The sequence below is a fragment of the Arachis duranensis genome, chromosome 4 (assembly GCF_000817695.3).
Source record: "Arachis duranensis cultivar V14167 chromosome 4, aradu.V14167.gnm2.J7QH, whole genome shotgun sequence".
NCBI lineage: Eukaryota > Viridiplantae > Streptophyta > Magnoliopsida > Fabales > Fabaceae > Arachis > Arachis duranensis.
In genome coordinates, this window is record NC_029775.3 from 29,557,320 (window position 1) to 29,570,139 (window position 12,820).

The window sequence follows — 12,820 nt, forward strand, 5'->3', positions numbered from 1 at the left end:
GTAATTAGCTTCGTAGTTAGCTATGAAGTCATCTTTACTATCACTATTCATTCCTTCGTAGTTAGCTATGAAGTCATCTTCACCATCCTCCTTCCAGGACGTTTGAATTTGATGTTGAGGAAAGTGTACAACCTCCAAGACATATCATGGTTGAAGACTTTGAGAAGGTTGATCATGAGATAGATTCAATAATTGTTGAGTTTTTATCTACAATTGAATCCTCTTCCATTGGACTTAAAGAAGAGGTTAATGTTAAAGAAGCTTGTCAAGAGGTGGAGATCATCAAAGAGGAGTCCAAGAGAGTAAAGCATACATTGGCAAGGCCGCCATTGGAGACACCTCTCTCGAGGCCATCACCATCCGCCCTTTCATTCAAGTGGGTAAATCTCTTCCCCTTAAGCTTTAATTTCTCTCTTGCATACGGTTTGCTTGAGACGGATAGAAAACTTAGAACTCTTTGTGGTTTTAAGAGTAAAAGGGAGATGGTTAGTGGTTGGCAACACAATCCTAGGTTTTCTATGGTTGGATGTTCAAGGTCTAAGTGCAATGGTTGGAATAGTTCTTAATTGATTGGGTCTAAGAAGTTGTTGGGATGCCTCAGTGAGAATTCAGATCACTTGCCACCCGGTTGGAACAATGATGATCAACTTAAAGACGGGTGTAGAAACAAGATTTGGGATCCCGTCATACAAGAAAATCAACTTTGGGAGCTCAAAACTTGTGAAGAACTTCATCAAGGCTTGGTGAATTCACATGGAAATGTTGGAGCTTATTGGAAGTCCAAGCGTTGGTGGAAGTTTCAAGATGAGTTCAAGCACATGCCACAATGATAAAGAGCTCACCAAATGTCCAACTTAAGGACTTTAACTAAATGTGCTAGGTGGGAGACACCCCACCATGGTAAATTCTTCCTATTTTATCTTTTATTTATATTGGTAATAAGTTGAATTTTCAATTTTAGTTAGGTTTATTCAGATTAAGTTGTGGTTTTACTTGTTTAATAATGTTTGACATTAGTTTCATAGCATGTTTTTTCATTTAACAAAAAAAACAAGGTGTCCCACGCCGCGCACGTGTCATATTGGATGTTGCTCTCTGGTACATTTTTCCGAGAGTTGTGCCGAAACCGTGCGGGTGGGGTGTCAGGCGCACAACTGAACCCACGCGTACGCGTCATTTGCAATTTTGGCTTTCCACGCGTAGGCGTGGACGACGCTTACGCGTCACCTCCTCAATCTGCTACCGACGCGTGCGCGTGGGCGACGCTTACGCGTCGCTTCCTGTTTTCCATTCTTCATCTTTTTTCTCTCATTTCTTATTCTTTCTTCCTCCTTTCTCACTTTCTTCTCCTCCCTTCTCATCCTTATTCTCTTTCTTTTCTTTTATTTATTATATTTGCATACTCGCATTCATGGCATTTTAACTTTGTTGTTTCTTCTCCCTTTCTTTTCTATATTTGCTGTTTTCACATTGGTGTTAAAATTTTCTTACTCAAATGTTACATATTTCCTGCATTGTTTTGGGTGCTTCTTGACTTGCTTGATATTTAGTTGATATGTCCTCTGCTTACATTGTCTTCTCACTTACATGTTGTAGCTACCATGTAATTGAGAACTTTATTATTATTTGGCATTAGCCCACCCATATTTTTATTTGTTTACATATCTTTGTTTGTGGGTTAATCTTCTTCCTTTTTCTCCTCTTTCAGGATGGCCACCAAGAAGAAAAATGGAATGCTTCTAAATAGGGCAAGCAAACAAGTTCTGCCGCACAATCTTTGGAGAAAGCGCATCAGTTATAGCAACTCGTCCACTTGCACATCTTTGTATGCACCGAGGACGGTGCAATCTTTAAGTGTGGGGAGGTCGATACTGACTTCCGCGGGTTAGTTACTTTCTTTTCAACACTAATGTTTAATTTTCTTTCTTAGTTAGTTGTTGCATTGCATGATAGATTGCATGGTAGTTAGTTGCTTGCATTGAGATACTACTTAGTTGAAGTGATGAATTCTTTTCCAAGAAAATTTTTAGAGCATTTCACTAATTTGAATTAGAATTTTTTATTGAACTTATTTGAAGAAATTTATTTTGGAACATGGTTTAGAGCTCAAACACACAAACCCAGTGAGCTTTTTGAACCTATTTGATTGGTTGCATTTTATCAACCAATATATTTTGTTTTGGTGTGTGTTGTTCTCTCTAAAATTGTGATCTTTGTCCTGCTTGATTCTATATTTCCATTGTTTGATGTATGCATGCACTTATATGATTGAGGTCCTGGTTTCACTGAGTTTACATACCCATATGGCCTTACCCTTTCATTATCCCTTGCAAACCAATGTTAAGCCTTTTTAACCCCATTTATTCTTTACTTTAGCTCATCACTAACTCTAAGTGGAAAACAATAATGTCCTTAATTTGAATCCTTGGTTAGCTTAGACTAGTGAGTGTGCATAATTTAAGTGTGGAAAAATTGGTTTGGGAACATTTGATTTGAGAATTGGGTATTGTATATTCTTGTGAAAATGTGAAAAGAATGTTGAGCACATATTCTTGCATTCAGCACCTTAATCATATACATTGAGAAAAATAAAAGAAAAGAAAATTAAAAAAAAAAAGAGAAAAAGAAAGAAAAAAAAGAGCAAATAATAAAAGGGGACAAAATGTCCCAAAGTAAATGGTGATAGCAATGCATATGTACTGTACTCAAAATTTTGATGCATGAATATGTAGAAAATATAGTTAATGGATCGTTATATTCTATATTCTGATTACATGGATTGTCTCAAATTAGGTTGGAAGTTTGGGTTAATCAAAGATTCAGATTTTAGTCCACTTAACCAAACACAATCCTACCTTGACCCTAACCCCATTACAACCCTTGAAAAGACCTCTTGATATGTGTATTTGTGTACTAAATTTTTGTTGATTGGTAGAAGAAGAGCAAGCCTTAGAAAGCAAGATTAGTAGAGAATTGAGAGAATCGAACCTTAAACACTTGAGTGATTAGAGTGTATACACTTTCGATGAGGGTTCGATGCTCGATTTTTTGTTCCCGACTTTCACGAGCTTTCTTCTTGCAAGTCTATTTGTACTTCATTTTATGATTTGAATTAGTGGAACCCATTTCATATTTGTTCTTCGAGAATTTGATTTACTTTTAACCAAGTAGGTAGAATCATTTCTGCATGTAGTTGCATTCATATAGATAGGTTGCATTTAATAAGTACATTCCTCTTCACTCTTATGGTTTCTCTTGAGTTTAGCATGAGGACATGCTGACGTTTTAAGTGTGGAGAGATTGATAAACCACTATTTTACGGTTTATTTTATACTGAATTAAATAGATTTTATCCATTATTCTCACACTTATACATTTTTGCCATAGTTGCCTTGCAGTTAAGTGACACGTACCCATCGCTCATGCGTGCACGTCGCAGGATCAGAGTAACCAATGCAAGAGGAAAGCGACGCGTACACGTGGATGACGCGTATGCGTGACCAGGAATTGTTCAACGACGTGTACGCGTGGCTAACGCGTACGCCTGATAGAGCGTCACATGCTGCACTTAACAGAACTCGCTGGAGGCAATTTCTTGGCTGCTTTTGACCCCGTTTCAGGCCCAAAATTACTGATTAGAGGCTGCAGAGTGGAGCTGAAAATGGGAAATCATTCATTCAACTTTCATTCATACAACTCTAGGTTTAGATGTAGGTTTAGCATTTCTTCTTTCAATTTCTCCTTAGGTTCAGGTTCAATCTTTCTTTAATTTAGTTTTGTCCTTACTTTTATTTGTTAAGCACTTTAGTTCATTTTCTTCTCTTGTTAATTTCCTTTTTTCACCATTTTTATGTTTATGAGCTCTTGTTACATTTGATTTCTCTTAATGCAATTTATGTTTTCTATGTTTATTGTTACTCTCTTTAATTTTTAGTCATTGATGCTTGCAATTGATTGTCTTGATTTAATATTCCTTGTTAAATTTTTATATTCTTATTTTATGCCTTCCAAGTGTTTGATAAAATGTTTTGGGTGGATTTTAATTTAGATTTTTATGCTCTTGACTTGGATTGATTATTTAGAGACTCTTGAGTTATCAAAAGTCTTTTGTTGAATGGTAATTGAAAATTGCTAGTTGGCTTAGACTTCACTAAATCTAGTCTTTGATTAGGACTTGTGAACTTAAATTTATTTTGCTCACTTGACTTTTCTTCATTGTTAGAGATTAACTAAGTGAGAGCAAACGGCAATTACCATCGCAATTGATAATGATAATGAGGATAGGAATTTCAATTCTCAATCCTTGCTAGGACTTTTCTTAGTTGTTATTTTATTTTCTTATTATTTACATTACTTGTCTCTTATCACAAAAATGCCAAAAATACTTTTTCATAACCAATTAGAAGCGCACTTCTCTGCGATTCCTTGAGAGAGACCCGAGGTTTAAATACTTCGGTTAATTTTATTGGGTTTGTATCTGTGACAAACAATTTAGATATTGATTGATGTTTAACTGTTGGTTTAGAACTATACTTGCAATGCGATATTTTTAGTGAAAATCTTTACCGACATTTTTCCTCCGTCACTATTGCACCTGAATTTACTGGTGATATGAAACACATGATGCATACTTGCTTCATCAATAATAGGCATAATATCAAATTATATTAGACTGTGAAATACAATAACAGAATTTCTGTACAGAATATTTCTCACCCTCTTTAAGATATCACTTTCTATACTTTGACCAAGACCGTATTGTAGCTCCACAAACATCGTAGTGCATAAAATCACAAATGAAAACATTCTCATACGCAAAACTCACACCCACATGTGTATTTCGCATAATCTCACTATTATAATATACTAGTATATTTGCGATACCCTCTATTATACCACCAACACACTAAAATAACTCTCCTCGCAATGAAGTAAAATGGTAAAAAACTTCATATTTATAAGCAGATTTTTTGAATAAATTAGGAAACACTCAACATGTGACCTGTGTTAAAATGATATTCAATCAACGTATGACACATAGCAATACATGTCCTGCATGTTGGACCTGCCCTCTTTGCGTGCCTCATCCATATGCAATTACACACCTTTAACCCATTTCAGTGTGTATCTCACCAACAAAATTCATATTAAAAAAATGAGCCTCATAATAACATGTTTATTAATACACCTTTTTAATATATAAATATGGTAATAATAATAAATTTGAAATTAGAAAATAGTAAATAACAAAATATTTAATAATAAAGAGCATTTTAGGAAATAATTTGAACGTAACTACTCTCATATTTTATAAATTAGATAAAATAGAGGATACAAAAATATATAATGAGACATTTTAAAAAAATAATTTAGACACCAAACAACTCTCATATCCCTTATATAATTGACAAATAGATAGATAGATATACATAGGATCAAGATAAAATTGTGAAAAAATTTAAATATAGTTAGTCTAGAGTGAAGTTCTCAAATATGGGGTTATCGGAGATTATTCGAAATATGGTAGGTTGAAATTGAAAAAGGAAAAAAATGCTTTGAACAAATTGAAAATAGACTTGATTTGAAATTAAACTCTATCCATTTTTTCACTTACCAATATGGTATTTAACAGTCAGGTCATCACAATAACATGTTACATCATTAATTTTCGTTATTTAACGTTGGAGATCATAAAAGGACCGCGTTTCTCATCCTAAACAATGACAGAACTAGAGTAACATTTTTTTCACGGAAATCAGCTTATCCTTCAAAGAAATGGACAAAGACAAAATTGGCTTTTCAATATTGTAATTAATATAGAGTCAAATGATAGAAAATTTCATAAATTAATACAAAAAGATTTTACATTAAGTTTTATTTACAAAACTTAAATTCTTGAAAAAACATATATTTCATGTAAAACTTCAAAAATTATAATTATGGTAGACTTTTTAAGTAATAGATTGTCTTAATTTTTTTATCAATTATTTGATAAAGTATGATCTTCATCTTATATTTTTTGAATACGTCAAGAGACAGCATGTGAAAAAAAAAATATTAAATAATAAAAAATTATATTTTACCAAATAATTAAGAAAAAAATTTTAGAGGATCTACCCTCTACTTCATGTATCTCTACCATATGCTCGACCTACAATTAAATTTTTATAACAGATATTTTTGATAAACAAAAAAAGTAACTTATACAAGTTTTAAGAAGCATTTTAGAAAAAAAAAAATTGTAAAAGGCATCCCTAAATAATTGGATTGAGGTTGGGTAGTACTATGGCTAAAAAAAAGTACTACCGGAGATGACAGGGGTTGATTCGTTTTTTATTATATGTTGCTCCACTCTATTGTGTTGAACTTTCTTTGTTTCAAAAAAAAAAGTACTATAGCTAAAAAAAGAAAAAATAAGCGGACACCAGCCGGATTTGTTCGCCCCCGCCCGAGTCCAGTTTTGAGGATGAAGCTGTTCTGAAATGAAAAATTTAATAAAACAATAAAACAGAAAAATTAAACATTCTTAAATTATTTAAATTAATCATTCTTAAATTATTTTTTTGACGGATACTCTTAAATTAAAATAGTAACACTCTCATATAATAGAAATTATAAATTCAACAGTGATTAATCCCTCATTCTATCACTTTGTTAATCTCCAGAAGATCTAAATTCCAGTTTTGGTATTTTCAAATTTGAATTAACAAAATAAATAAAGTTTGATAGCCCAGTGGTGATCACCATGATCAAGCTTGAAATGCGCATATACACAACAAAATAATGTTAAGAAAAGGCTAGAATATCATTACATTTTTCCATGGCACACTCAACTATAAGCCACCTTTAAAACTACCGACGATACAAGATGATAATACCAGACAACTTTAAAACATCCGTTTCGGACGCTTCATAATACAACTGAGTCGCATTCGATTCAGGCATTAATTCTCTTCAATCAGACTCAATTACAAAGAAACTAGTCCAATGGAGTCTACACTTGAAACATAAGGAGATCAATTTAAAGTCTGAAAGTACTATAGTCTCCTAAACTAGAAGCTCCATAACCTGAGTAAGGTTGTGAAGTCAAGGACGGTGCAGGGCGTGATGCAGTGCCCACCGTAGAGTATGAATTCCTCAAACCTACATCGCCCAGTGTGGCGTATGAAGACCTCAAACCTGTGTCTCCCACCGTAGAGTATGAAGACCCCAAACCTGTCTCGCCCACTGCAGCGTACGAAGACCTCAAACCTGCATCTACTCTTCCATAACTGCTTGCAACAGGATCTTTGTGGTTGCTTATCACTTCCTGCAACCCAGAGAAGAGTATTTATTTATGTTAGCAAATGAAAATCTGTGACTGTCCAATATGAATTATACCCTGGTAGTAAGTGCCCTAATCAAGAGTAATCCACAGAAAAAAGGTGAAAACTTCATATAATAGGCTCAAATTTTTGCTGGACTTGAGCATATTACCTTCATGAAAAATACAAGATCCAAAATTAATCCTTTCCCAACCACCAAAGCCCAAATAACTCCCAGAGTACTGGCCAATTTAGGTCAAGGTAAGGGAAATCTAACTACTAACTTCTTTACATAGTCATATGATAGCGTTATAGAGAGGGGGATTTAACCCTAACAAAGAAAAGGTTAACTATTATATAGAGCAATGTATAGAAAATCAAAACTAGAATTCTTTCATCTGGCGTCCCTAATTGAGAAACAATCTTTCATTTCCAAACATCCCAATCAACAGTATTGATCTTTTATTTTTTACTTCATGTGCCCTTCTACTTACTCTTCAACCCTTAAACTATAGTAAAAAAGCGGCTCAGTGCATGATAGTCTCATTGAATGGAGCATAGACACTAGAAAAGTAAACAAACACAACCCATGACTGTTTCCAGATGTTATTTCCCAGGATCTCTAAATGACTAGATAGCAACCTTATCATTGCAACAAGGCCAACCCTATAAAACCACTAGCTAACAGAAGCTTTTCAAATGAAAAGATGATGAAGGGAATCAAGTAGCTTAAAGCCTTCAAGCAAAAAGCATTAACAGCTACATATTTCTGTTTCAAAGAGTTCATAGATAGAAAATGAGCAAATACGCAAATGTTTGAGGATGAACAATTCAATACTAGCTAAACATGTGATTAAGCATATATTCTTTTTGGCTACAAAATAAAGGTAGTAAGGTGAGGCACCCCAATACTACCATGGAGTGTGCCAACGTGAATCCAGTTAGCTAGAACCTCCAAGTATACACATGGATACTTATGCATATCCTCTCTTAAATTTTGGTTAAAAATAAGGCAGTGTAAGTCAAGGCCTGCTGAATGCTGATATCTCATACCTGAATCAATTGCTCTGCCGTCTGAACTTGAGATGAGGAGCCTTTTATTTCCACAACAATTTCATCAGGCACCCTGCTCTCCTGCACAGTCAATATCGCTCCACTAGTTCGACGAATGTATTCAATATTAGTCCCTTGAACACCAATGATGTCCTCCGCGTATGACAATGGTATTTGCATGGTTTGTACTACCTGATAAGTGGAAATAATTAGAAATAGAAGTTGGTATATGTAAAATTGTAAATGCTTTTCGTTCAGCTCACAAGAATATGGCATATATTACAGCCTGTAACAACATTTAAAAGTATACTGATAATAGTTTAGCCTACAGCTAGATCATTATGCTATTTATTGGTGGAAGAGTAGATATGGAGAAGGCCCAAATTAATAGCTAAATGTGATATCACTACTAAACATTTTCTCACTGAGCTCACCTACATGTTGATCCAATGATGTTATTGTTTCTCATTAATCATCATAAAACATGTATGTAAACGAGTCAATCAGATTTAGGTAAACGTATACACCTCAATAGTTGTGCTGTAATTTTTCTGAATCTCCCTTTACGCTCTACAGCTCTACCTCTCGCTATTAAAATACACTCCTGAATTCCTGATTACTTTGCTAAGTGCAGTGCTAACTGGACCCTCTAATCATTTTTTCCTTTTGCATTTTCCAGACGATACAAAAATAAAATAAACACAAAACAATACATAATCATAATATACAGACTTGCAATCATATATACAATTAATAACAATAAGAGGTAAACAATTATATAAATCTCACAAGGAAATATCATGGAGAAAAATACAAAATCAAAGGTGAATGGTTGAAATAACTAACCGTACTAACAATAGGAGCAGCAGCACGACTAAGTGGAGTAAGTGCCGAAGATCGAACAGCAGAAAGTGAAGAATCTTGCCCGTAGACAGACACAGTGGAGGAAGGAAGTAATGAGTCCAAAAGACTTCCACGATCAGCAAAGACAGAATCCCTTTTCGTTGGAAGAGAAATATCTGAAAAAATGCTAGTTTGAGAAGCAATATGCAATGACTTGTCGGCCAAGGTCTCTGCTTGATGGGGTTGTGTGGTTGGGGCGGTGTACTAAAACACAGAGAATTTCCCATATATTGTCAATATACAACAAAAATCAGAAAAATGATACCTTATTAATTTTCTTGAATGACGCCATCACCTCAACAAAATAAAGTAACAGTTCAGCACGCATAATATACATTGGTATACACTTTAACAACAAAAAATCTTGTTTGGGATAACAAAAAAAGAAAAAGGTCTACAAGGAAGCTAAGGAACTAGGAAAAACAGAAAGAAAAACACTTCAGGAACTAGATAAAAAATACATATTAGAAGCAGCAAAACAGCCTGATCTCAATCATCAAAAACGGAAACTCGGTTGTATATACACACACATTCTGCTAGTTTCGAACATAGAAAATAATGGACTTACAGGTTTCTCAAATAGAGGAAGAACACTATGATCAACCAAAAACCTTCTTAGGTGGCCAACCACTGCTTCCAGAGCTTTAAGGACTTTCAAGGCTTCTCCCTGAAGTTCCACAATCCTCTCATCCGTGGTAGCAGCATGAAATTGCGTCTCATCTATTATGAAAAGACTTGCCATTAAAATATTTCATAGGTCAAATCAATGGAACAGCAAATGGAAGAGTCATGCTCTTAAGGGAGATGGTGAAAGATGCATTCAGAAATATTAGTATCATTGCATCCAGCTTAACAACACTGAAATTAAGATGACTAATCAGGCTACAGCAGAACTACCAAGTAACTACATGAAATATTCTGGAAGACATGTTATGTTAATCTAGGAACTGTACTATTAATTTAAACTAGATACTGTTAAGAGAAATGCAACAAATTTTAGGCCAGAACAGGTTGAAGTGCAGATGTGTCGCATAGTAAAATATGCACTACATGAGAAAAGGTTTCATATCATTTCATCGCAAACTATAAACTTTAATCAGATGACTATATTTCATATCAAAACAGGTCTTTGCACTTACAACAGAAGAATAGACTCAAAAAGTCAATTGACACCATCACAGCAGGTTAATAAACCACACGAATCACCATCTATCTCTAGCATATAAACTGTTTGCTTGTTTGTGAGTCACTTCTTAATTTATATTTTCTTTCCATACTAAAATGGCTTGTTTAACTCCCTAATCCTCTTCCTTTTCCTAGTATTCCTTTGTTAAATTAGGTTAGAGCCTGCCCATGGTATTGAGAATAAATATAGTGCACTACTGCAATATAGGACATATGATTAAGGTTGTGGTTGAAAAGTACAACTATCCGACTATCCCAGTATTGCACTATTGCATCTAGGTTCTCTTCACACATAATGCAGAAGTTATACAAAAATATATAACCTAGAACATACTCCTTTGGCATGCCTTGCACAGGATGCTCCAGCATAGATGGTCACTTATCCAATTGCAACCAACCAGTAATTTACAAATGCTAAGCTGCATGTTGTGAAGAGAAATATTGACACACAAGCACCTACCCCTACATCCAAAAGATAAATATTGAAAAGAGAAAGCCTCATTTCAATGATATGTAATAGGAAATCAGCTAAACCAAATACACGTATCAAAAGATACAACTCAGCATGTTTCACATAACACTAGTTAGAGAGGCAAAAGCGAGAGAATATCAACAACCACTACTCATAACTGGTGGAATCATCATATACGTATAATTGGATAACAAGATGCATACCTGCTGACAATACCCTAATAGAAGCACCACTACTCTCCTGCATAGATTTGATTAACGATCCTTGTTTTCCAATCAAATTGACAGCTTGTGTTGATGCCACCAACAAGCGGATGGAACAAAATACAACCCCGGCAGATCCTTTGTTGTCACTGTCAGTTTCAGATAACCCAGAGATACGCTTAAATATTCTTATCGTAGCATCCATTGCAGGGGAAAGAGCTGCCTCTGGCTCTTCCTTCCCAGTTATCAGTACCTAAAAAAACCAAAACAGTTAAACTTAGATTTGTAATGGATGTGATGTACATACATTAATCATCTAACAGCAGGACATAAAGCAACTGAACTATTAGAATCAACTCCATCTTCGCTTGAACTGAAGACTATAGTGAAACTAAATAGCATTAAATTCATATAACAAATTATTGTTAACTGTGGTCTAACGCCCTAATTTATAATTCAAAGGAAATTAGAATACGACACCAACTGAAGGACCAAGATGTGAAGTTATGATAAAATTGAAGCCGAGCAACGAAAGCAAACTAAAAACCAAAATACAAATACGAATTATAACTTATAATGCAACTCATTGAAAAAGAGGAACGCAAAAGCATATTCAGAAACGTGATTTAAACTAATGGATGCAATTATGCAAAACTGTTACAACATAAAAAACATATTTACATTAAAGTTGCTCTTTTTTCTATTGGTACTTATTAAAAAGTTTTACTCTGAAATTACCACCAAAAAAAAAGCCTTCAATCATATTATCTCTGAGGACTACAAAAATTGAAGATACATTTCCTAAAACCAAAAAACTAAAAGCAAATTAACGCATAAATTAAAGGAGTAAGGACCCAAGAAAGCAAGAAAATTTCACAAATTTTCATTTGCAGTGCTTGTCCCCAGTTGCAGAAGATAAAACGAGCTCAAATTTAAACAGAAGAATGACAAAAACAATTAAGAATTAAAAAAGAACAAACGAAGGAGAAAAAAAACCCTAGAAAGAAAAAATAGAGATCGGAGGGAATGTGAGACTGACAACTCGATCGGGAGTGCCGAGAGGGGCGTCGAGGACGCGAATGCGGGCGCGTGTGTCTTCGCAGGTCTTCTTGACGAGCTCACCCTTGCGACCGATGATGCTGCCGACCTTGCCCATCGGCACGATCAGCCGGAACACGCACTCCCCAGGCCAACCAGGCCATCTCTTCTCAGCAGTCGTGGCTCCGAGGGCGGTGGCCGGTTCCTGAGTCGAATTGTTTGCGTCGGTGATGGTGGTTGCTGTGACGGTGCCGTTTTGGGCAGTGGCCATAGCCTTAAAGCAAAGGAGGGTTAGTAAAGAAGGGTGAAGGGTCAAGCTGAGGTCGTTCTGCGTCGAGATTTCTATTTTCTACCAATTTAGGGTAATTTCAGAAAATAAAATATTATCTTCGATTCTTCGTATCTAGAAAATTGTGTTTAAATTTCTTTTTATTCTGAACTAGTTTTATTTCCGTGCCTTAGACGAAAATTTAAATTATAATTCTAAATAAATATTATTTGATATGAATATAAATAAATTTAATTCAAAGTAATTGGTACATAAATAATAATATTTGTTATGTAATTTACTGAGAGTTAATTTATTATTTAATTTTTTTATAAAATGTGTAATACATAAAAATAATAACTTTAATTTTTATAATTTAAAAAATGATCCATAA

At 34.6% G+C, this 12,820-nt stretch overlaps 1 protein-coding gene across 1 annotated transcript; it reads right to left on the reverse strand.

Moving 5' to 3' along the window:
- Positions 1-6,769: 6,769 nt before the first annotated feature.
- On the reverse strand, positions 6,770-12,541 carry LOC107483940 (RNA-binding KH domain-containing protein PEPPER). The gene is made up of 6 exons (XM_016104554.3): positions 12,160-12,541; positions 11,121-11,373; positions 9,829-9,980; positions 9,204-9,464; positions 8,358-8,549; positions 6,770-7,309 (listed from the first exon to the last, which is right to left on the reverse strand). The coding sequence occupies exons 1-6, from the start codon at positions 12,427-12,429 to the stop codon at positions 7,022-7,024; spliced, it is 1,416 nt and encodes a 471-aa protein (XP_015960040.1). The 5' UTR covers positions 12,430-12,541; the 3' UTR covers positions 6,770-7,021.
- Between the last annotated feature and the right edge of the window lie 279 nt (positions 12,542-12,820).